Source organism: Petaurus breviceps, unplaced genomic scaffold (assembly GCF_028583685.1).
Source record: "Petaurus breviceps papuanus isolate PSGF00001 unplaced genomic scaffold, PetGlider_PUasm1.0 188, whole genome shotgun sequence".
Classification (NCBI taxonomy): domain Eukaryota; kingdom Metazoa; phylum Chordata; class Mammalia; order Diprotodontia; family Petauridae; genus Petaurus; species Petaurus breviceps.
In genome coordinates, this window is record NW_027185804.1 from 25,724,966 (window position 1) to 25,749,486 (window position 24,521).

At 45.6% G+C, this 24,521-nt stretch overlaps 1 protein-coding gene and 1 long non-coding RNA gene across 4 annotated transcripts in view; one reads left to right on the forward strand and one right to left on the reverse strand.

Annotated features, from left to right (window-relative positions):
• Positions 1-501, reverse strand: part of LOC138163425 (uncharacterized) — a 44,672-nt gene extending 44,171 nt beyond the window's left edge. The window contains exon 1 of the long non-coding RNA XR_011168881.1: positions 337-501. This is a non-coding gene — a long non-coding RNA (uncharacterized lncRNA). The remainder of the gene's footprint in view (positions 1-336) is intronic.
• A 459-nt stretch (positions 502-960) lies between these two features.
• Positions 961-24,521, forward strand: part of LDLRAD3 (low density lipoprotein receptor class A domain containing 3) — a 272,832-nt gene continuing 249,271 nt past the window's right edge. Inside the window, exon 1 of one of the 3 annotated variants that reach the window (XM_069091439.1) lies at positions 961-1,101. In XM_069091439.1, the coding sequence (XP_068947540.1) occupies positions 1,056-1,101 (46 nt within the window). In that variant the 5' untranslated portion in view covers positions 961-1,055. Of the gene's footprint in view, positions 1,102-9,585; positions 9,952-24,521 lie in introns of those variants that run through there. The other 2 variants (XM_069091435.1, XM_069091438.1) reach the window with 2 other exon arrangements.

Genomic DNA, 24,521 nt, shown 5'->3' on the forward strand with positions numbered 1-24,521 from the left:
ACCGAGAAAAGTTCAACAGTCCCTGCGTTCAAGGGGCACGTTTTTATGGGGGGGGCGGGGTGAAGAGATACACCCCATGCACGGATAAGTCAATATTAAGTAAACTAAAAGTTATGCCAAGTAATTTTCAAGGAGCAGAGCGCTAACATCGGGATTAGGATGGGGGCAGGGATCAAGCAAGGCACCAGAGCCTTTCTAGGAAGGAAGCCGCCCCAGAGCTAGGTAAACCCGAACTGCCTTCATTGCAGACATCGGAAGACCTGGGCAAGTGTGGAGAGGCGGGTCCTGGCGGGGCGGATTGCTTTTATCCAGCTCCTAGCCCAGCACACTACCTACCTGACAATCCACGCGTATTCTGTTTGTTTTCGGGACTCCTACTCTCACTGAAAGTGAACAGGGCAGGCTTCAGAGCTGACTGGGGTGTGTGTGTGTGTGTGTGTAGAATTGTTGTTATTTGCGGGGGGGGTGGGGGCGGGAGGGGGGTGGGGCGGGGAGAGGTTAGTGTATAGAATGAGCCTGTAGGGAACCTAGGAGGGAAAGGAGAAAGACGGGAGAGAATGGGAAGAGAGGAAAGGGCGAGAGGCAGCAAATAGGGCAAGGAGACCGGAGAGAAGGGGAACAAAGAACGAGGGAAGGAGTCTCAGGGCGCCATTGGGAAAGGGAGGGAGCCAGTCAAGAAGGGCAGCAGCTACAGCATCCAGACAGGGGTGCGATGCTTCCCAGCTCCCCTCCTCCCCCCCCCCACTCCTTCTGGGGAGCCCGGCGCGGGGTGGGGAGGGGAAGGAGGTGCTGCCCGCTGCAGCTCGGAAGCTCCCACTAAACTTTGCGGGGCGGGGCTGGGGAGCAGAGGGGAAGGCGGGGCCCGAAGGGGCGGGGCCCAGAGGGGGGGCCGCGCGGTGGGCGGGGGCCTGGGGGGGGGGGGCCCCGGGGGGGGGAGGGGGGGGAGGGGGGGGGGAGGGGGAGGAGGCGGCCGGGCCGGGCCGGGCCAGGGACTCTGCAGGCCGGCGGGCAGGCGGCGGCGGCCGGGGAGCAGCGGGAGCCGCGGCGGCCGGGCCATGTGGCTGCTGGGGCCGCTGTGCCTGCTGCTGAGCAGCGCCGGGGGTAAGTGAGTCTGGGGGCGGCCGCGGGAGGGGGCCGAGGGAAACTTCCGTGGCCTGCGCGGGCTGGGGCCGGGATCGCCAGCCGGCCAGCCTGTCCTCGTCCTCCCTCTCTCCTCCCCTGCCTTCCTCCCGGGCTGCGCTCTCGGGGCTGCTGCGCGCAGGGCGGACCCTCCTCTCCTCCTCCTGCTCCCCTGGCCTGGGCGCACGCACGCAGGCATGCATGCACGCGTGTATGCACGCGGTAGTGAGTGTGCGGCCGTGGCGCGGGCACGGGGGCCGAGGGGCTGCAGCTGGGCGGGGGTCATTGTGCCTCCGGAGCGGGCGCCGGGAAGTAGCCGGAGCGAGCGAGAGGCTCCCTGCGCCGGCGGGGCGGAGCTCACGCCCTGTCCAGTGTGTATTCGTGTGTGTGCTCTCCCAGTGCCCTCCGGCCCGGAGATGGCCGGGGGTTGGGGGGCTGAGCCTTAGAAAAGTCCTTCCTGCTCCGCTCCGCTCCGCGCCTGGGAGACCTTCGATCCCTCTCCAACCCCGTGAGCTTCATGTTGCCTTTACACTTCCTGAGCCTCAGTTTCCCCACCAGAACCTGGGGACTGATTGACATTCTCGTAGGTCCTCCCCTTCCCGAAGTGTTTTGCGTGTTTGCAGATTGGAAATCGGCACTTACGGTACCAAGTAGTGATTTTTCTAATTCACAAGAGAAGTCGAGGACCTTGGTCCCGTTAAACTCTCAGGCAGGCAGTGGAGGGGTGCTGAAGGTGGTGTGTAGCCTCTGTCCGGGAGAGTTTGGAATGATTAACTTGATTGCTTGCTTGTTTTCTTTTCGAGGTCTAGATAGTCGGGGCTGGACGGAGGAGAAGCATGGAGAACCAGGGTCACCAGAGACTTCTGAGGACCAACTTTCTTAATCTGTTAAATGAGGGGGCTGGAGAAATTGGACACTGATCTCCAAGGATGTCCTATCTGCAAGGCATCTCAGAGATCACCGAAGCCAGTAGTTCTTGCCTTGTTTGGGTGTTGGGGGCCCCTTTGGCAGCCTGGTGAAACTGATGAACCCCTTTTCAGAAAAATGTTTTTAAAGGCACTGTATATATAGGATCATAAAAGGAGGCAGTTATTTAAATAGCTATCAAATACATATGTATACACACATGTATATATGTGTGAATATATTCTATGTATAAGTTCATAGAGCCTAGGTTAAGAACTGATCTATGCTGACCCCCTCATTTGACAGATTAAGAAACTGAGGCCCAGAGAAGGGAAATGGTTCACCTAAAATTGCACAGCTTGTTGAGTCGAAGAGTCTAGACTAGAGCCCATCTTCTGCCTCCCAAGTTCAGGGCTCTTCCCACCATCCCCATGCTTCTAGGCCCTGTGGTCCTACACAGAGAGATGGTAGGGGGTCAGTGGTTTTCCATAGAAGTGCTGGGAGATACCTTAGAGGGCATCTAGTGAAGCCTCCTCATTTCAAAGTTGAGGAAACAGGCCAAAATCAAGTCCAAAGTCACAACCCAAATATGTGCTCTTTTCACCAGATGGAAATTGTTTTGACTTACAGCCATCCATGTCACCTGCCTTGGACGCCGTGGTTCTTGCATTACACCTTCTGTATTTAGGAAGCTGGAGGAACTTCAGGGGCTTATACATAGGGGTGCATGGCCACTAATTAAATGCACTGATTTGCAGAAGAATAGTTCTGAAACAGACATTGACTAGCAAACATACAATGTGCCCCTTCTCTGACAGGACAGTATCATAGAGGTGTCCAAGCGGCCTATTAGCTCAACATGGGGAAGTATAGGAAAGGGGTGTCCTTTGAGAAAGGACTCTTCCTGGTTCATGCTTTAAGCCTTTGGGTCTGTTCATCCCCAGGAATCTAAATCTCACTTAGCCTCTCAGATTGATCACAAATATAGGGAACCTGGAGGGACCTTTGAGATAATCTAATCCACTTCCTTCATTTTATTGATAAGGAATGTTGTTCAGTCTTGTCTGTCTCATTGTGACCTCATTTTGGGGGTTTTCTTGGCAAAGACACTGGAATAGTTTGCTATTTCCTTCTCCAGCTCATTTTACAGATGAGAAAACTGAGGCAGACAGGGTTAAATGACATGCTCGGGGTCACCTAGATAGTATCTCAGGCTGGATTTGAACTCAGGTCTTCTTGACTCCAGGTTGAGTTCCCTATCTATGTCACCACTTAGTTGCCCCAAGATAAGGAACTAAGCCTTAAAGTAGAGAAATGAGGCTATTTTAAGGTCATGGGATTTTAAAGCTGGAGGGACTTTACAGGTCATCTAACTGTTTGAAAAACGTAGTGTAAACACCACTGAACTCATTTTAACAGATGAGGAAGAACATGGATTTAGAGACAGCAAAAATTTCAGCTCGGTCACTAGGGCAATCCCCTCATTTTCAGATGAGTCACCTGAGGCTCAGGGATGTAAAGTCATTTGCCCAAGGTCCCACAGATAGTAACTGCCATTGGCAGGATTTGAATCATGGTCCTCTCACTGGAATAACAGTGATCTTTCCATTGTACCGCATCGCCTCCCTAATAACGTCCAAACCCAGGTCTTGACTCTAAATTAAGCTCTCTTTCTTCTATACGCACTGTTGCCTCTGACCAATGAAGGATAATTAATTTAGTCACAATAATAGCAATAGTAGGGTCAGCTAAGTGGTGCAGTGAATAGAGCACCAGCCCTGGGGTCAGGAGGACCTGAGTTCAAATTCAGACTCAGAGACACTTGACACAAAAACTAGCCTGAGACCTTGGGCAAGTCACTTAACCCCAATTGCCCTACCTTCCCCTCTCTAAAGCAAAATAATAATATCAATAGTGGCACCCATTTACATAGCTCTATGTTTTATCTCATCTGGTCTCTATCAATCCTGTGCAATAGGCAGTTTAAAGATTACTTTCTCTATTTTGAAAGCAGCATAGTATAGTGCTTTGAGCTCTGACCTTGTAGTCAGGAAGACCTAGGGTCAAGCCTTGCATCTGACATATATTGTGTATGTGACCCTGGACAGCCTCTCGGTGCCCCAGGCAACTGTGTGAACATAAGTTGGCAATCAGCCATGCGTGTTTTGGGGTTATAGGCATTTCTTTACCAGGTAGACAGAGGTCTGGGCAAAAAACAAAACAAAGCACAAAATAACCCATTCTACAGATAAGGGGACTGAGGCTCCTCTTGGTAAAATGGCATGGTCAGGGTCATAACTGAGGTAAATCTCTTTGGTCTAGGCTGCCCCTCTGGGCCACAGCTGATTGTGTCTGTACAGGTTGGGACTCAGACTGTTGTTGGCCGATGGCTGAAGGTACAAATTATTGGTGAAGGGGGCTCTGAGCAAGCAGGCATCCAGGGTATCTCTGACATTAAACCAAACTGATTCCACATAACCTTCAGCATGGCTGGATGGCGATGAAGTGTCTGGGGTGATGACACACAAGAAGGACAGTTTGGCATCCCCTTCATCTGACGACAGGCCTTGGCTGAGTTAAACGAGTATTTATTGTGTTTCCCAGGTGGAGATGGGTTCTTTGTTTGTTTGTTTGTTTGTTCATGGGCAGATTAATTTTTGGATGTTGGCTCATAGTCTTAGAGGTGGAAGGGACCTGAGGGAACATGGGAGAACATTTCTTCATTTTACAGATGATGAAACTGAGACCACCAAGGTGAAATGACATGCCCAAGGTCACATAGGAAGGAAATGATAGAGTCAGAGTTTGACCCTAGACCCTCTGACTTTAGAGTTAGCATTCTTTCAAGCATCTTCTGCTCCATTTTCAACACATTTTTTGTTGTTTTGATTTGTCAAGGGGAGGAAGAATTGCAGAATATCAGAATTGGTAGACTTGAGAGGTTACAGGTTATCAGACCATAGATCTCCGGCCAGCAGAGACTATAGCGGTTGGCTAGTCAATCCTGGTGTCCTCCAGTTTTACAGATAAGGCAATTGAGTCTCAGAGAGGGTTAAGTGGGTTTCCTAACATTACATGGGGGGTGACCAAGTTAGAATTTAAACTCAGGACCTGTGAGGAGTTCTTACCCAACCAGTTCTTGAATAGGACTCTCATTTACCAAGTGGTCATTCAGCATGGTTTGAAGATATCAGATGATGGAGAACCCCTTAATTCCTAGCCCAACTCATTCCACTTTTAGACAGTTTTAATTTTCAGGAAGATTTTTCCTCCCTATATACCTTCCCTTTCTATGTAGTCTCCGGCCCTTGCCTTTGATTCTACCATCCTGGGCCAAGGGCAGCAAGCTTCAGCCCTCTAACACCTACCTAAAAATGATCTGTGGTATATAATCACTTTTTCTTTTTCCAGCTCAATGTCCTCAAATCCTTCAGCTCATCCTTTGGCCTCCATTCTTCTCACCACTCTGGTTATAACTTCTTACCATATACCCTTCCCAAAAGGCAGTGCTTAGTAATGGCCCCCTAGATGTGGTCTGACCCGGGGGAGAGTACTTGGACTTAGAGCACAGAGCTAGGAACGAGACCATGCATTAGTCATTGGAAGCTCACAGCAGTGCAGGGATATTGTGTTGTTAGCATATTTTACATTTTACAGGTGAGTAAAAGCGATTTGCCCAAGTCACAGAGAGAAGGAGGAACATACACATACATATGTATGTGTGTGTGTGTATATATATATATATATATGTATAGTTGGAGATCACAAGTGGAAACTGAATGAGCAACTGTTATTTGCTGTTTTAAAGGGAATTCCTGCCCAGACACTGGATGGATATGGTGGCCTCAGAGGTTAGAGGATCCTAGATCACAAGGGCCCAAAAAGATTATTTAGCCCAAGTCCTCGTTTTGCAAATGAGGAAACTGAGACCCGGAGAGATGATGTGGCTTTCCTAATGTGTCATGGCTTGTCACAGAGGTTGTTGAACATGGCAAAGCTGGAATTCAAACCCAGGGTCTTGGACGCCAAATTCAGCACACTTTCCATTGCACCTGGGTCCTGTTGCACAGAATGAGTTTTTGTGATTCTGCCTCCTCCTGTAAGTGTGAATGGTTGCTTATGCAGTGGCCATCTGGGAACCTCCAGGCAAGAGGGCAGGAACATTTCTTTGAACTGAAGAGGCAAGGTGTGTTATTTGTATCTAACCCACAACAGAAGATAGGGACATGGAGTACTTCCTGTTTCCACCTAAAGTGGGAGAATCATTCTCTCAGTCTCTCTTCTTCTCCCTTTCCCCTTCCATCTCTGTCTCTTCCTCTGTCTCTGTTTCTCTTTCTGTGTCCCCTTTCTCTCTCCTCTCTTTCTTACTCTGTGTATCCTTTCTCTCTGTCTTTCTGTCTCTGTGTGTGTCTCTCTCTGTGGCTCTTTTCTGTCTTTCTATCTCCATTTCTCTGTATCTGTTTGTATTCTCTGTCTTTCTGTGTGTCTGTCTCTCTGTCTCTCTCTGTCTCTGTCTCTCTGTCTCTGTCTCTGTCTCTTTCTCTCTCTCTTTCTCTCTCTCTCTCTGTCTCTCTCTCTCTGTCTCTCTCTGTCTCTGTCTCTCTCTGTCTCTCTCTCTCTCTCTCTCTCTCTCTCTCTCTCTCTCTCTCTCTCTCTCTCTCTCTCTCTCTCTCTCTCTCTCTCTCTCTCTCGCTCTCTCTCTCTCTCTCTCTCTCTCTCTCTCTCTCTCTCTCTCTCTCTCTCTCTCTGTCTCTCTCTCTCTCACACACACACACACATTCTCTCGGAAGAGTATATCCATAAGACATAGTCAATAGTCTCAAAAAAATGAAACCCTTTCAGGGTCACAGAACAGAGGCTGTGCATGGAAGGAAATACGGAGGAGGGAGTTGCTTGGAGCACATCTCAGGACTCGTCATCTTAAGGCCAGGGCCAATCTCTGGAGCTCACGAAAAGCAAGAAAAACTGGATATTAGTGGAATCTGTCACAGGGGACAGACTTCTTTTTTTTTTTAAACAGAAATTCACCTTCGTAACAGTAACGTTTTAAAAGTATTGCTGTCTTTTGTCACCTTCATTTCTAAATCTATCCCCTTGACCCTCCACCCAAAGAGCCATCATTTCAGACCAAGAATTTTAAAAGGGAGAGGGCAGTGAAGTAAAACCATAATGGGAAAGACTCGGATTTACAGTCAGAAGGCTTGTGTTCAAATCATGACTCTCTTATTTAATCCTTGTGTGACTAGGGCATTTCACTTAACCTCTGGGTCTCAGTTTCCTCAATTATAAAATGAGCTATTTAGACTAGATGACCAGATAATCTAAATTCCCTTCTTTTCTCTGCCTCCACACCCCACTGCTATTGATTACTCTCTGAGATCTTATTTATACGCTCACACACACACACACACACCATAGGTTTCTGCACTTACATATACATATGTGTATATAAACATGTATATACAAATGTATACGTGTGTACCTACACATAGTTATATATGTGTGTATATGTATGTATATCTAGATATACATACATATACACACATATATTCTCTATGGAACAGGTTGTTTCTCCCTTTAGAACGTAAACTCCTCACGGCAGAGGTGGTTTCCCCCATTTTTGTACACTTGGCACTTAGCACAGTACCTTTTATGTAGTAGGTGCTTAATAAATTCCTTTTGCTTGATTGCTTTCATCTCTACACCTCTAATCCCGAGTCCTCAGATGTCCCTTCCAGCTCTATGCTGTCCTGTCCCCCAGCCCATCAGTCTTGTCCTATAGACAGTTTACATCATGTTTCCCACCTGGAGGACTTCACCTCTGCAAATAAGGAAGGGGGGAACTAGGACCTTATTCTACATCACCTACAAGAAACAGCAACAGCAAAAAGCTCAGGCAAGGCCATAAGACACATCGAAGGGATTTCATGAAGGAATGAACTTTAACAAAAAGTCAAGGATTTTCCTGCCCCTAGGAAAGCCCCAGCCTTTCAAACCACTGTGTCAGGTTTGTGCTTTCCAGCCTGTTGAATGTTACCAGAAACCCAGAGTCCTGGTTCTTGTCAAGAAATGGATTCCCATTTGCTCTTTGTCTGCCTTGATTACTGTCATTGAGGTAGGCACACAGCCCAGAAGGCCCGTGTCAGACTCAGTCTGGCTCCAGAAGCCCACCAGGCTCAGGACCTGAGAGCAGGGAGCTAAGATTCTCCTGGAAATGCTTGGTGCTGGGGCAGGATGGCAGGCCAGAACCCTAGCATGATGTTGGATGTAACTTTCAAAGTAAGGCAGTGGTGGTGAGCTTTACTGTAACATGTTCTTGGACCATTCTTCCAAAGGTCTAAAAACCCTGTCATGGATCTGGAACTGGAGTCCAGGGGTAGGGAACCTGTGGCCTTATAGGTCCTTGGGTGCGGCCTTTAGACCCCACACCCCAGTTTTACAGAACAAATCCTTTTATTAATGGGATTTGTTTTGTGAAGTTTGGATTCAGTCAAAGGGCTGCACTTGACATCCTCTCTTTACTAAAAGGGAAACAGACCGAGGGAAACTAAGTGGCTTTTGCCTCTCCTAGGAAATAGGTGTTGGAGGCAGGCTTTGAATCCATGACCTCTGATGCCAGGTCCACGGCTCTTTCCACTGTGCTGCAGACTGTGACTCTAGGCCAGGACAATCTTAGGGGCAAATGGAAATGTTTCAGAGCAGGAAAGGGCTTTGGTGGCTGGTGTATTTATTTGGTTTTGTGCAAAAAACAATATTTTGCCATCCTCATCACCCAGGTATTTGCCAGTGTTTCTGCCCTTCTGCCGATGAGGTTTTGCAAAAAGGAGGCCCTAGGGTGTTTGTGTGTATTTGGGAGAGAACAGTAGCTGGCTTGTACAAAGGTTGCCTCCATTTTCATCACGGCCAAAGCTGGCACTGATTTTACTCCAATGAACTACAGTCACCCTTGAAAAGTGTTTGTAGGGGAAATGAATCAGTGGTTTTTGGACATTAAGCATTTGTTTGTCAGAACATTCACTCCAGGCTCAATGTCACCGGCCCAGTATAAGAGACTTCTGTGACTAGGGAACTGTTGAGAAAACAAGAAAAAAGGAAGGAAAGAAGAAAAAGGAGTGGAAAATATTTATTTGAAACAGGTAGATTGTCAGGTCTTTGAAGAATTGATCATAGGCTGAGAGCTGGGAGTGGGGTCGTTGCCCACACCATTTAACAGATGAGAAAACAGAGGGCTAGCAAGGCCCCACTCCTCCAAGGCAGCCCTGCTCTTGTGACTCAGAATCCAAGGTTGTTGCAGAGTGGTCTTCCATCAGGGAGGGCTTAATATGGAAAGGGAAGGTCTTTCCCTGAGTCTGGGCTGTTTTTAAAAATCTTTTCCCCACCCTCTACCCCAACTAATTCTCTGGGTTTCCTGAGACAAGCCCCTTAACTTTTTTTTTTCCCTGAGTCACAGTGTTCTCATTTGTAAAACGAGGAAGTTGATCCAGGGCTTCTATAAAGTCTCTTACTATTTTAGTTTTAAATGTTTCTTGGAATATGGGGGCCTTTGGTGCAGTGGAAAAGCAGAGGGCTCTTAGTAAGGACCTGGGTTTGAATTCTGCCTCTGCCAATTACTATCTCTGTGGACTTGAATTAAGTCATTTTCCTTCAATGCACCTGAAGTTTTTTTTTTTTTTCACGTATAGAATGAAGCAGCTGCTAGGAGGTGCCATAATGCACAGAGCAGGGCCTGGAATCAGGAAGTCCTGAGTTCAAATCCAACCTCAGAACATACTGTGGGGAAATTACTTAACCCTGTTTGCCTCAGTTTTTTTTTTTTTATCTGTAAATTGAGCTGGAGAAGGAAACGGCCAACCACTCCAGTATCTCTGCCAAGAAAACTCCAACTGGGGTCACGAAGAGTCAGACAATACTGAAAATGACTAGCTGGTGAGTACTGTGATAAAGTGAGGGGATTAGTTTTGACCACTAAGGTCCCTTCTGGATGTATATCAATAGTGTGTGATTCTATAAATCTGTGTCTGTGGAGATGTTCTATACACTCTGATCCAGTCTTGAAAATGGAAACTAGAGAGCTGAACACTGCCTGTTAATATCTGCCCATATTTACTCTGGTCTTGACTGGAGAGGATAGAGCTAGGGGGAATTAATGACAGTTGAGAAGAGCAAATTGAGGCCTCTGGTAACGAAACAAAACAAAACATCCCCAACAATCAAAGCCTGTCCCTAAGAAGAGTGGTTGGCCTCCAGAGGCCTGGGATTTTTCACCGGAAGGCTGATCCCCCTTCCCCAGGAAGGCCCAGCCCCACTGTCCTGTGTTCTTCCCCACCTCTGCCTCCCTGGCCTCCTTTAGGGCTCATCCAACTTTCAGCAGCAGGCCTTTCCCCTTCTCAGCTCCTAGAACCTTCCTCTTCCCCTTCTCGCTGTATCATGCATATGCATACCTATTCCTGTGCATGCCACCTTCCAAAGGGCAGGGGTTGTTTTCATTTCTTTTTATGTCCAGCACTTAGGGAGGCAGGGGTATATAGTAGATACTTACTAAATGCTTGTCATTGGATTAATATAGGGCATTTAGCTGGACCCTGAGGCCTCTTCCAGACCTAAAATTCTGAGAGTCTCTTATGTTCCTCAGGGGACTAGGGAGATTTAATATAAAACTCAGACTCTTAGAAATACTCCAAGTCAACCGGTTAATAAATATATGTGTAAATATGTTCTTTCTACCAGACACTGTGCCAGGGACTGGGGATTCAAAGACAAAAGCAGCTCTTACCATCAACAAGGCAATATTCTACGCGGTCATGGACCCCGTTGGCATTTGGGGGAAGCCTGTAGAATGCTTCTTAGAAGTTTTTTTTTTTTAAATAATTTAAAGAGATGCCACATTTCAGATAGAGGCCAGTGAATGTAAGATGTCATCCTCTGCCCCTATCCAAATTCATGAACTTCCCCCCACCAGAAGTCTGTTCCCAGCCTTGGATCCCAGTTTAAGAACTGCCATACTAAGTCTACACCCAAGGGGAGTGGGTGTGGTGGCCCTGGAAGAAAGTTTTGGCCTCCAAAGTCATGGAGGTTGTAAATGGACCCATAGGGCAGTGGATTGTGAAAGCCCTTTCTCATAGCATTGGGCAATGTTGATTTGATTTTTGTTCCCTAAGAAAGAGGTGGAAAGTGAGGGGTGGGGATTGACAGCAGGTGGCAGGGCAGATGGCAAGATACCTATCTGGCTGGGCCCTGGTGCCCTGGCAGATGGGATCTGTGGATCATGATCTGGAGTCTGGACTGACTAGATATGACAGGAAGAGGTGAAGATACCATATAATTGGGTCAGCTCCACTATGGGGTGAGGCCGTATACTGAGTGGCTTGGGGGGATGGAATAGGGTCTCTGGGGGCCAGGTCTTGATGCCCAGTGAACCTGGTAGGGAGGGAGAGTGGCAGGCAGGGTCTGGATGACATTTGGCATTTGAGGTTTCACCATGTGGTCCTTCCCACGGCAGGTATGTCAGTCAGCAAACATTAAGCACCTACTGTGTTCCAGGCCCTGCAGTACTGTTAAGGTAGAAAGACAAAAAGTGAAACAGTCCCTGCCCTCAAGGAGCTTACATGTGCATTTGGTATATTCAAAATATGAGTCTTCTGTGAAGTTACACCAGCCTTCTCATGAAGTTCACTTATCTTTTCTCCTCTAGTGCTCTCTCCCACAAACATGGTTGGCCTAGTGAAAATTTCCAAAGTCCGGCAAAGGTCCACCAGCAATCAAATTTAAAATGTAGATCTGCAAATGTTATCCCCATTCCCCAGATAATTTCCATATCTGAGAAAACCAGTGAAAGATGGGAACCGGCCACTAAAAAGTCCTCAACTCTCCAGAGGTGGGGGGGAGGAGGTGCGAGCATGGGGAGGGCAATAAATGTGAAACTAGCTAGCTTGCTGGTCTGCCCCTAGGCTTCACTGGGCAAATTGGGGTGTAAACCTTAGCCTGGAACATTTGCCTTTCCTCCATTCTACAGAGGTCCTTTTGTTCTTCCTGGGTCCCTTCCACCCCCCCAATTATCTCTTCCCTTCTCTGCCTATGTCATCCCTTACCTTTCCCTCTTCCCCATCTCTTCCCCTCCTCCCCATCATCTCTTACCTTTTCTTCCCCTTCCCTTTCTCTTCCTCCCTCTCCCCCATCTCTTCACCTCCTCCGCATCATCTCTTCTTCCCATCATCTCTTCCCCTCCTTTCCCTTCTCTTCCTCTTCCTTCCTCTCCATCTCTTCCCCTCCTTTCCCTTCTCTTCCTCTTCCTTCCTCTCCATCTCTTCCCCTCCTCCTTCTGTCATCTCTTAGCTTCCCCTCTCCCCCACCTCTTCCCCTCCTCCCCTTCTCTTCCTCTTCCTTCCTCTCCCTCACCTTTTCCCCTCCTTCTGTCATTTCTTACCTTCCCCTCTCCCCCATCACATCCTTGCCCCACACCCTCACTGGACTGCTTTGCTGGTCTGGAAAGAATTTCCGGAGCTATATATAAAGGCAGCACTGCAGGTGGTGAGGAAATGCACCAAGCCTAGGGGTAAGTTGGTTATAAAACTTTTCTTTTTCTCATGCTCTTCTCAGAAATTCTCACTTTCTCCCAGTCCGCTTATGCTTTAAACTTAAGGCTATGCTGTGCAGCCTTATTTGAACTTTCAGATACTTTTAAAGAAACACTATAGTGAGCCCCTAAAAGATACATTGTAGCTGATTCCTCCCCCAGAAAATAGGCTGTTGTGAGCCCCATTTTAAAGCTGAGTTGTGAAAGATAAATTAAAATAGAGAGAGCTGGGTTGGAATCGGGAAGACATTCATGGGAAGCCCAGCCCTGCTACTAATTGTGTGCTGGTGACCTTGGCAAGATCTCCAGTTAATCTCTCCCAACCTCAGGTGATTAATCTGGCAAATGAGGGGGTTGAACCAGATAGATGAAATGAAAAATGAGCGTTTGTTCAGCACTCACTATATGCCAAGTTCTCTTCGAAGTACCAGGGCTTCAAAAAGAAAATTGAAACAGTTTCTACTTTCAAGGAGCTAATATTCTTATTAGAGGAGGCAACATTTACAGGGATATGGCAGGAGGACTGATGGAAAGGCCCAGGGGTCCCTAGGGTGAAATTTGCATACAGGGCACGTTAGATGACCTCTAAGGATCCTTCTAGCTCACAATATAAAAATAATGACAAGAGCTGGCATTTCTAGAGTATGCTAAGGTTAGCAATGCATTTGGCACACATCTAATTAGGAGTTCGAATTCTGTGATGTAGTGCATAGAATTTTGGGTCAGGAAGAACTCAGTTCCTTCTTTCTCCCCTTGACCACCAAGTCACTTAGCTTTTCTCTGGGCCTCAGTTTCCTCTCCTATGAAATGGACATATGAATAACACCCATGTCACAGGGCTGTAGTGAGGACCAAGTGACTTACTACCGTGTTTCCCCGATAATAAGACCTATCCCGAAAATAAGCCCTCCCCTTAGTGTGTAAGATTCCTCTAAAATAAGCCCTCCCCCTAAAATAAGCCCTATTGAGATTGCTACTGTAGTGAAGGTGATCCCCTGCGCTACACGCTACATTACGGTACCCTCTGTATGTACCGTCCCCCCCCACCCCGGTGAAACACACGCCGCGCTCCGAGCTGCATCCAATCAGAGCTGCAGCAGTGAGTGCGTTATCCTGTTCTTCCCCAGTGATTTGCTTATTGAATAAAGGTACATTTTTTTGTTCACATTTACCTGTTTATTAAAATTGCTGTCAATGTTCATTAAAATAAGCCCTCACCTGAAAATAAGCCCTCTGGTGTTTTTCTGTCCCCAAAAAATAATAAGACAGTGTCTTATTATCAGGGAAACATGGTATGTATGAAACATTTTGTAAACATTAAAATGCATTGTAAGTTTTAGTTGTTTTAAAATAATAAAAATTAATGATAATGATAGTAATATCACACAGGTATTTCTTTTTCCACTGGATCCTCAATATGAGAATTCCTAGGGTGTGGATCCTCTGTATCCAACTCCTATAATTTTTAACCACACATAATTGCTTGGGGTCAAATGCCTGTGGCCACAGGGCAGGACTTGAACCTTGAACACAGGTCTTCTTCACTCCTGTAAGGCTGGCCCTGTAATAAAATGGAATACACATTTATTAAACACCATAGTAGGTGTAATAATGTAATAAACATTTATTAAGTACCTACTATATATAGGTATAATAATGTAATAAACATTTGTTAAGCACCTACTATATGCCAGGGCATCATACTAATTACTAAAAAAGGACCAAAATAATCTTTCCCCTCAAAAAATTATATTCTTGTTCAGGGTTAGGAGTGGGACAGGAGGTTTATATAGGATCATGACATCATGGATTCAGACTTGGAAGGGACTATAGATCCCCATTTTATAGATGAAAAACTGGAACCCAGGAGTGAAGGCCACCCCACATGACAGCCCACAAGGAAATAAAATAGGTGTGTTTTTTTTTCCTACCAGCCCTTCCCCCATGCTTTTTCCAGAGTTACAGGATTTCAAGCTGGAGGGGACCTTAGAGAGATCAGCTGATCTGAGGAGATCAACCCATTCACTTTCTAGACAAAGATGAGACCTTGAGAAGGGCAATGAATAGAATGCTCGTCCTAGAGTCGGGCAGACCTGAGTTCATATCTCAGCTCTTAACTTAGCTGTGTGGCTGATCACAGAACAAGTTATATGTGACTTTTCTTGTAGGAAGGGGAATCACAGACACCATGGGTGAAATCAGGAAAGGCATCAGATGGGAGGTAGCCTTCATGAGTGAAAGGCTGTGCAAAGGCATGGAGGTGGGAGATCGAACATTGTTTATGGGGGACAAGACAGCTCTACCACATTCCCTCTCTGAACTCCATGGGTTATACTGCCCCCCTTTCTTTTCTCCTCATTCCCAAACAAGATTTATGGTGTTGTCTTTGCTAAGCCCGAATGAGGAATGTTCAGCTTTGCTGACAAAGTTCCAAATATTGCAGTCCTGGAGCTGGAAGGGACGGACCTCAGAGCCCATCATTGAGATTGGCCTGAGGCTGCGAGAGGGGAGCTAGCTTTTGCCTTCCTGCCATATTTTTCAGGCAGTCAAACTTGTTTGGCAGCTAGAAGCCTCCAGGTGGACTCATGGAGTTCAACATTCTGGGAAGGCCTGAGAGGGTGTCTCTGGTGAACTGCCTTTAACCAAGAATACACCTGTTTTTCTGCTGCTTGGCCACCTGAAGACCCTCTAGGTTTTGGAGAGGAAACGGGACTGTTCAATCTCACCCAGTGGAGTCTGGAAGAATCTTATTGGCTCTGGGGATGGAAGGAAGATAGAGAAATGAAATGTAGCAATTCTTATATATTAGCATCCTTTATCAGACTAAAATATCTCTTTAAAATTTGTTCATAATGCTACGTGTATTTGTTTAGAGATGTGCGGTTCAGTTCCAAAAACTGAAGGCTGTGTGGTATAGTAGTTAGAGCTCTGGCCTTGGAGTCAGAGGACCTTGGTTCAAATTCTCCATGTGCCACTCACTACCCATGATTTGGCCAATAAATTCTCTACTTGCTATGTTGTGTCTGCATCTCATTTCTCAAGTTTAAGCAAATTTAGAGTATTCTACTCCCTCATCTCAAGTTTATTGGAAATAAACTTGAGATGAGGGAGTAGAATACTCTAAATTTGCTTAAACTTGAGAAATGAGATGCAGACACAATATAGCAATCTGTGAATCTCTCTCTCACTCTCTCCCTCTTTTCCCCCTCTTTTATCCATTTCCCCCTTATTCCCCCTCTCCCCCCACTTCCTCTCCCTTTCCCTGTCTTTTTATCTTTTTCTCCCTTTCCCCTTCCTTTCTTCCTTTTCTTTCTCCTGTCCCTCTCATTCCCTCCCTCTCTCCCTTTCCCTCCATCTTCTTCCTTCCACCCCTCTCTCCATTTCTCTCTCCCTCTTCTCTCCCCACCTCCCCTCTCCCCATTTGCTAAAAGTGGCATACTGGTTTTTACTTTTACTATTGCTTCTAAACCGCTGGTCTTTATCTGTTCCGGGAACAGAGCTGCTGAAATTCCACCAGACTCAGAAAGCCTTGCTAGATAGATTGTCTTTAGGGAGCTATGAAATGCATTACCCACAACTAGACTTTAGCAGCAGATTATACATTAGACCTAACTGATTATGCCTTGGGTGGGTACAAATCAAGATCCAGTGGTTGGGTATTTGTGTCTCAGAAACACAAGATTGGTTTGGCAGCCCCCCCAAATTTTGATCTTGGGCGGCTTGGAAGTGATAGCCCTCCCAGTCCCTCCCCACTCACCCAGAGCATATCTAGGATTTTGTGTTTACTTCTGGGTACCACAATTCAGGAAAGACATTGAGGAGCTGGGGGGTATCTGGAGGAGGTAGCCAAGATGGTGGGACTAGGAGGAGATTGGCTCTTGAAATTGAGTTCATTTTCCTCATTGAGCTGATCCAAGGACCTTCTGATCAACTCCACCCACATCCCCACATGCCCACACCTGTAAACAGGCTGGGCTCAGTGGCCACTGTGGTCCCTTTCAGTTCTGACTTCTGTGTTTCTTTGAAGGGCCATGATTCCATGCTGTGCTAGGATCAACTGAAGGAACCAGAATGTTTAACATTGAAAAGAGAAGACTTAGGGAGAATATGATTTTTGTTGTTGAGTTGTTTCAGTTGTGACCAACTCTTTGTGACCCCACTTGGAGTTTTCTTGGCAAAGATACTAAAGTAGTTTGCCATTTTCTTGCCCATTTTACAGATGGGGAAACTGAAGCAAACAGGGTTAAGTGACTTTCTCGGGGTCACACAGCTAGTAAGTGACTGAGGCCGGATTTAAGCTCAGGAAGATGAGTCTTCCTCATTCCACACCCCACCTAGCTGTCTGAAATGAATTTGTTGTTATAGTTCTATTCAGGGTCTATTGTATGGGAAGAATTGGTACTTGTTCTATTTGCAGAGTTCCTCCCCCCCCCCCCCCCCCCAGCAATGGATGGGGTATATTTACAGGGTAGGGGTGAGGGAAACCAGATTTACTTAACATTTGGACTAAGGCAATGGTGCATAGAGAGTCCTTAGAATCCAGAAGACCTGAAGTCCAACTCTCACTCTGCCATGCACCATGACTGTGGGTTATTTCTCTTAAGTTCTCACCACTTCTCCCCTCCTCCCCACACCTTTCGGAGAGTAGAATTGACATCAATTGCAGATGGGTGGAAGGAGTTTCCACACTGGTAGAATTCCCTCATGATTAGATCTCAGGACTGGAAACCCAGTAAAAAAAAATTGGTGCTTTCTAGAAGTAGAATATACCATGTTGAGGCTCTCCTCTCACTGAAAGTCTTCATGCAAAAGCTGCCTGACAACATTCAGGGCAGGTATGTGGAAGGATGGATTCTAGTTCATCTACTTCTGGCCAAGCTCCCTTTCTACTCAGAAATTCAAGGTGCTTCTGGGCATAGGGCTCATTCAGTTAAAAAGCTGGCAGGAGGAGCCCTGGTCTCATTACTAAGTTGATCTCCCTATTGATGATTGAAAATGACCTTTTTACCTCCCACACTGTGGAGGGCCACATTTTTCAAGGCATTCATATCAGCCCAGGCAGAGACTAACCTTTAAAAGCAATTTTAGAGTTGCCAAAAATTGGGATGGGGCACAAAAGTAATGTAGTTTTATTTTTATTTTATTTCATTTTGGCATAAGCAAAATATTTCATTGTTTTGGATTCCTAGAACTAGAAGGAACCCTCTAAGTCTGGGGTTCTTTACCTTTTTTGTATGCAGCATGGACTCCTTGGGCAGTCTAGTAAAGCCTGTGGATCCCATCCCACCAAGATGCTATAAAATGTTTAAGATAAAATATATAGAATTACAAAGGAAACCAGAGTTAGTGAAAATAAAAACGTATTTTTTCCTATTCAAGTTTCATGGACATAGATCCCCTGGTTAAGAATCCCTGCTTTGGGTGATTTTATTCAACTCCCCTATTTCTATAGGTAAGGAAATGGAGGCCCAGTGACACAATGGAAAGAGCAATGAGCTTGTATGTAGAAGATCTGGATTTCTAGTCTATGCGGGTTGTTGTTCAATTGTTTCAATCCTGTCCAACTCTTCACGACCCCTTTTTGGGGCTTTCTTGGCAGATATACTGGAGTGGTTTGCCATTTCCTTCTCGAGCTCATTTTGCAGATGAGGAAACTGAGGCAAATAGGGTAAAGTGACTTACCCAGGGTCACACAGCTTGTAAGTGGCTGAGGCCAGATTTGAACCCAGGAAGATGAGTCTTCCTGATTCCAAGCCTGGTGCTCTATTCACTGCACCACCTAGCTGCCCACTATGCTATGTAATCTGGGGAGTGGGTACCCTGACACTTGTGGACTGCAAGTATGTCCTTGAATATCTCCAGACCTAAGTTTTCTTATCTGTAAAATGGGGATATGGAAATGGGAATCCTCCAAGAGTGTTATGAGAAAAGTGCTCTCTATCTAAATGTTAGATGTAGAGCAGGACGGGCCTCATATGTCACTTATTCATCCCTGACACCCTTATTTTACAAAGCAGGAATCTGAAGATTCCTGGAGATTGTGTCTTCCTTAAACACACGTCCTCTGATTCCAAATCCAGCCTCCTTTTCACAGAACCAAATTGCCCCCTTGATGTCTAAAGCTTAAAATGCCATAAAAACATGGGGTTGTTCATCCTCAGCATGTTTCCCTGCCCCAGGTGATAGAGATGTTGAGGGAGCAGAGTGGGTAGAGTGCTCTGATTGAAAGCCCCAAAACCTGTGTTCAAATCCCACCTTGATTTTCTTTTCCCTTGACAGCTCCCTCGTTTTTAAGTCACAGATAGAAACCAGCTGCTAGCCTCAAGGTATCCACCTTCTCTGATAAAGATTCTGAACTTTTTTTTTGGACATGGTAATCAGGTGAAATCTATGGCTTCCTTCTGAGAATAATGTTTTAAAATGCATAATAAAACATGCATTATTACAGAAGAACTCAATTTATTGAATTACAGTCATTGAAATTATAGTTAAAAAAGTTCTGAAACCAAAGGTTAAGATCCTCTATTGATTAGAACAAGACAGTTTAAGGCAGTGGTGGGCCTCAGGATTCCAGATTTTTTTCCACCTCTAATCTTTCAGGGTCCCACCCTTAAGAGTCATGTTGGCCTCTGAGAGAAAAAAATTGAATGAATCAGCCAGTGATCAAGTGGGATGGAGATCTTGATGGACAAATAGTTCACTGTTAAACCTAGGGTTGAAGGCTGGAATGCCTTCAACAATGAGGGGTGGAGGAGGGAAGTTCCTCAGCTTACTCAGGGACAGACTCAGGGCAGCAGAATCCTGCAGAAACTCAGAAGGTGAGAGTAACCTGATTGGGAGCTCTGTTAAGGACTCACAGTGGCTGCTGTCCCCTGGGCAGGATGAGATTGGTTTGGTGGTGGGCTGCTGGAAGCGTTTGGTGCCCTTGTCTTAGAAATCCCTTCCCTTCATTGTGAGCCAGTTGAGTCTGGCTTTGGGAATATCAGATGCATGATATCGCCTCTGATGACACTGCTGAGTTATGGGCTCGAGCTTCAGCCTAGAATGTCTGCTGTGTTCTCCAGAAGTCATTAAACTTCAATGAATGTGGTTGAGAAATGAGCCCTAGTCCCAAACTTGTAGTACCACTTGCAGCCACCAGGGACAATTCCATGGATGGAAATTTCCAAGCTTGACCTTGATAAGGATGATCAGAAACCTGTCAGAGATGGGCAGGTGGGACATGATGCCCTCCTCCTCCTGGGTTGGAAATGCAAATACCTTTTGCTTATCATGACAACAAAAGGCAATGAGATATAGTGAATCTTCTATAGAACTGGGAGTCAGGAAGACCCAGATCCAAGTCCTGATCTGGTCTTAATTTGAGGGCCCCCTCAGAGCCCCCATGAAGATCTCTGAAACTATAATTATCTGGGCAGGATGCGATTGGTTTGGTGGTGGACTTATAATTATAATTTATTGGATTTCATAATTATAAAGGAGCTTCTGATCTGCATTGGTGGAGGGCATGACCACACCAGGAGTTCCTTATGTGGTCCTGAAATTGGGAATAATAGACATGAATCTTGGTATCGGAGAGTGAGAAGGGACCTTAGATGTCCCCTCATAAAACTACCTTTACTTTGTAGGTGAGGAAACAGGCCAAGAGAGGAGTAAGAGTAATTTAACCAAAATCAGATCAATTGGTATGTAGCAGGGATGGGATTGGAACTCAGGACCTCAGCCTTTAAATCCATCAGTCTTGCCCTAACTCCATAGTGGTCTCTACTGATGACCTAAGGAAATTGGTGTGCAGTTTGTCTTAATTATCTCTGAATTCAGTCATCCCTCCAGCAGTAGGATGGTACAGACTAATTCCTCAGGGTGTCTGCTTGACATTGAGCTCTCCAGGGGACCCACTGCACACCTGTCCTCTTCTGGGCCTCTGGTGGAGGGCAGGAAGCAGCTGGTAGAATTGCTTGTGAAGCAAAACTTTGGGGAATTGAAGAAACTTTTCCCACTAATGAACTAAGAAGGGTGATTTGAGATTAGGTTGGCCATTGGGATCAAAGAAGTCTTTCTGTTGTACAGAATTATGTCTGCATAAAGGAAGGGAAGATTTGAACCCAGTGGGAAGACCAAGAAGGGGTCTGATTGAGAAGAGGATGCCTTTATCATCCAGTATCCCTGTATTCTATGACTGCAAACAAGTTATTTAGTTTGATTAATGGAGGGGCCGTACCTGGTATAATGGGAGGTATGTCAAGTCCTAGAATTAGGGGGGATGTGAATTTGAATTCAGAGTGATTTACTTTTATAATGCCAATAACCCCTCCAAGCAGTTGGTTTTGTGTCTAGAATAAGGATAATTTTTTATCTCATAAATGGGAATCAATGTGGTTCGTCTTCCTGTATAGGTCAATGATTTTCTGAAGTTTTGTAATCATAGATGGGCAAGTCACTTAACTTTCTCCTCCTACCCCCTCCCCATTAAAGTTACAAGATAATAAAGTGCAAATCTTTTGTCATGGACAGACAGCTGAAAGGCTTTAGAAATTGTGTCCAATCCCCTCATTTTACAAGTAAGGAAACTGAGGTCCAGAGAGGGCAAGTGACTTATACAAAGGCACACAGTAAATAATGTAATGCAGATTCGAACTTAGGTCCTTTGACTTGAGGTCTGGTGCTCTTGAGTTGCCCTTTGCATTGCTGGAGAGAATATCCACTCCAGAATTTTTCTACATGTCTGACATCCTGGCCTGGACCCTCCCTTTCCCTCCCCCCGCCCAAAAGAAAAAAAACCCCCAAAACGATGGTGATAATCATAGCTAGTACATAGAAGATACAGATGTGCTGAGACTTTCCATACTGGGAATGCCCCACAATGGTGTGAGTGCAGGTCTACATCCCCCACACCCCCTAAAAAACAAACAACTGACATTTGGGTAGGTTTGCAAGCTACTTTACATCTGTTACCTTGTTTGATCCTTACATGCCCTGGAAAGTCTGTTCCATGATTATGTACATATTACAGATGAGGAAACAGGGATTTTAAGAGGTGCTAGACTTCCTTAGAATCACATAACTAGTATGGGTCAGAGTGAGGATTTGGATTCAGCTCTTCCTGACTTCTGATACAGACCCCTGTACCCTGTCCCACATCTTCAGGGATGTCAAGTAACCCAAGAGAGACTCTTTTTTTCTTTTAATTTTGCCAAGGAGGGCAAGCTGAGGTCAAGGGTTCTGTCCCCTAGGGGACAGGTGGCAACAATGCCAGTCTGACAGTTTGCTCTTTATCTGACAGCTGACTGAGTTAGGAAGCCTCTTGGTAGAATTGTGTAGTGGAAAAGTTGCTAGATTGGCTCAGGTCCTTGTCAGCCATGTTGGTTCTCCCCCTGAGCCTCAGTTTCCTCTTCTGTAAAACAGAGATAATGGTATTCCTACCCTCTCCCTGGATTGGGGGAGGAAAGCATTTTGTAAACTTTCCACCTCCAGAGCCAAGTGAATTGCTTTTATAATGCCGATAACCCCTCCAAGCAGTTGGTTTTGTGTCTAGGATAAGGATAATTTTTTATCTCATAAATTGGAATCAATGTGGTTCGTCTCCCTGTATGGGTCAATGATTTTCTGAATATTAGGCTTGCTCTTACTTCAAATAAACAGATGCCTTCTGGAGGACTCATGAAATCTTCTGGGCTCCTAGAGAGTTAGCTATGAATTATGGCTTCCAGGGTACACAGACTGATGCCCAGGGGCCCCCGAAGTTTATCCATGCTGTGTGGAAGTGTCCTTTGTCCTAAGCAAAGTTAGCAGATTTTCGAAGGTAAAAGCTTTTATAAATTAAGGAATAAATCTGACTCATGTGCAGCTGTCCCTGGGTCTGATTTAGTGAGAGAGGAACCGTGCAAAAGGAGAGCAGATCAGAAAAAATGAAATCCCCCTGGACCACCAGGCTCTGTTTGATGCAGATTGAACTTAGTAACAAGGTCATCTGGGTAAAGACCCCCAGGGACAAAGAAGCCAAAAGAAAGGGGAAGGAGTGGATTTTGTTTTAAAACAAAACCGAGTGAAGGAGTCTTGGGACTTCAATGTTAACAGGAGATGAAAGAGCTGAGGTAATTTATTTGTAGCCATCCTGGACAGCAGTGGGAAGGGGGGAGCACCATGTCCGGAGGATGAACAAGGATTTAAATCCCAAGGGGGGAGATTCTGTCAGTGGATGTCTGCTTACATTTCCTGGAATCTGGTGCTGAAACACGCACACACACACACACACATACACACATGAGCACACACACACACACTCACACATGCACACACACATCACCCCCAGCCATTCATCTCCGGAAGAGATTCATCATGGAATGGAAAAGCTGTTCCATATTGTATCCGTCTGTCTCCCTTTTTGCATTATCTGTTCAGGATTATATTAAATTTTTCCCCCCAAACAAATATTGATTGAGCCCCTTTTCTGTATGAGATACATTGTGCTCAGCTCTGTGAATATAAATTAGACCTTTTCCTTACCCTTAAGGAGCTTGCAATATATAGAGCTGGAGATAAAGCATACATATGAATTAGGGCAAGCCTGTGCTAAGTGCTGGGAGAGGGGATGATAGAAACACTGTTCTGAGAAAAGAGTGGTTTTCTACAGGGGTGGTAGGGAACTTTTGGGTTCAGGGAGCAAGAGCAGGGAGACCAAGCAGTTTTCCACAGTCTATGTATAATGCTAGACTGAGGGTCAGGAAGACAAAGTTCCAGTCCTGCCTCAGATTCTTCTCCATGTGGCCCTGGACAAATCATCTAACCTCTTCTAGCCTCAGTTTCATTCTCTATAAAATAGAGATAATAATAGCACCTATCCTGCAGGATGGTTTGTGAGGATCAGAAGAGAGAAGGTATCAATAGCACTGTGCAAACCTCATTCTAATAGGTGGTGGTGGGTGATGGTGTTGTTACCTTGTAGCTGGCTCATTTGGGATTACCAGCAGCCCCATCTGACTGGATTTTTATCACAATGTGGTCATGTGAAGAGTTTTGACTCCCCAAAGCGACATACCCATTCCTGTTTTTTTAAGAGGCAATTGGGGTTAAGTGACTTGCCCAAGGTCACACAGCTACTAAGTGTCTGAAGCCCAGTTTGAACTCAGGTGCTCCCAATTCCTGGGCCAGTGCTCAATCTATCTAGCCGCCCCAATACTCACTACTTTTTTTTTTTTTGCTTTTTAGAGGGCAATTGGGGTTAAGTGACTTGCTCAAGGTCACACGGCTATTTTTTTGTGTTAAATGTCTGAGGCCAGATCCAAACCCAAGTCCTCCTGACTCCAGAGTCACCTAGCCGCCCCAATGCTCATTACTTTTAAAATATTTTATTAATTAAATTATTTTAAATTTTTAAATGTTTTAAATGCTTTTTGTTTATTATTGCTGTTCTTTAGCCCAGCTGCTCCTCCCAAAAATACCCTCTTGTTTAACAAAGAAAAATAGGTGACCAATACTAATATCTCTAAATCTACCATTTGTAATAATAGTTGGCATTAATATGGCTCTTTAAGGTTTTCAAGGCACTTTACATATATTATCTCATCTGATTCTCACAACAGTGGTTGAGTGCGTGCTGTTATTCCCATTTTAAAGGTGAGGAAACTGAGCCTGAGTGAGGGTGTGATGGGCTGGTGTTGAGTTCTGGTTCTGCTACTTATTTCTGTGACTCTGGTAAGTCATGCCCCCCCTTCTTTGTGCCTCAGTTTCCTCATCTGTAAAAGGAAGGGAATGAATTGGATGATTTCTCTGGTGACAAGATTTTCCCTAGCATTATTCTTCCTGCTCAGCAAAAATGGGGGGAAAGAATTCTCTGAAAGGGACAGCTTACTTTTACTGTAGCACAAGAGTTCTTAACCTAGGGTTCAAAGACCCCCAAGGCATCTCTGGCTAGATTTCAGCT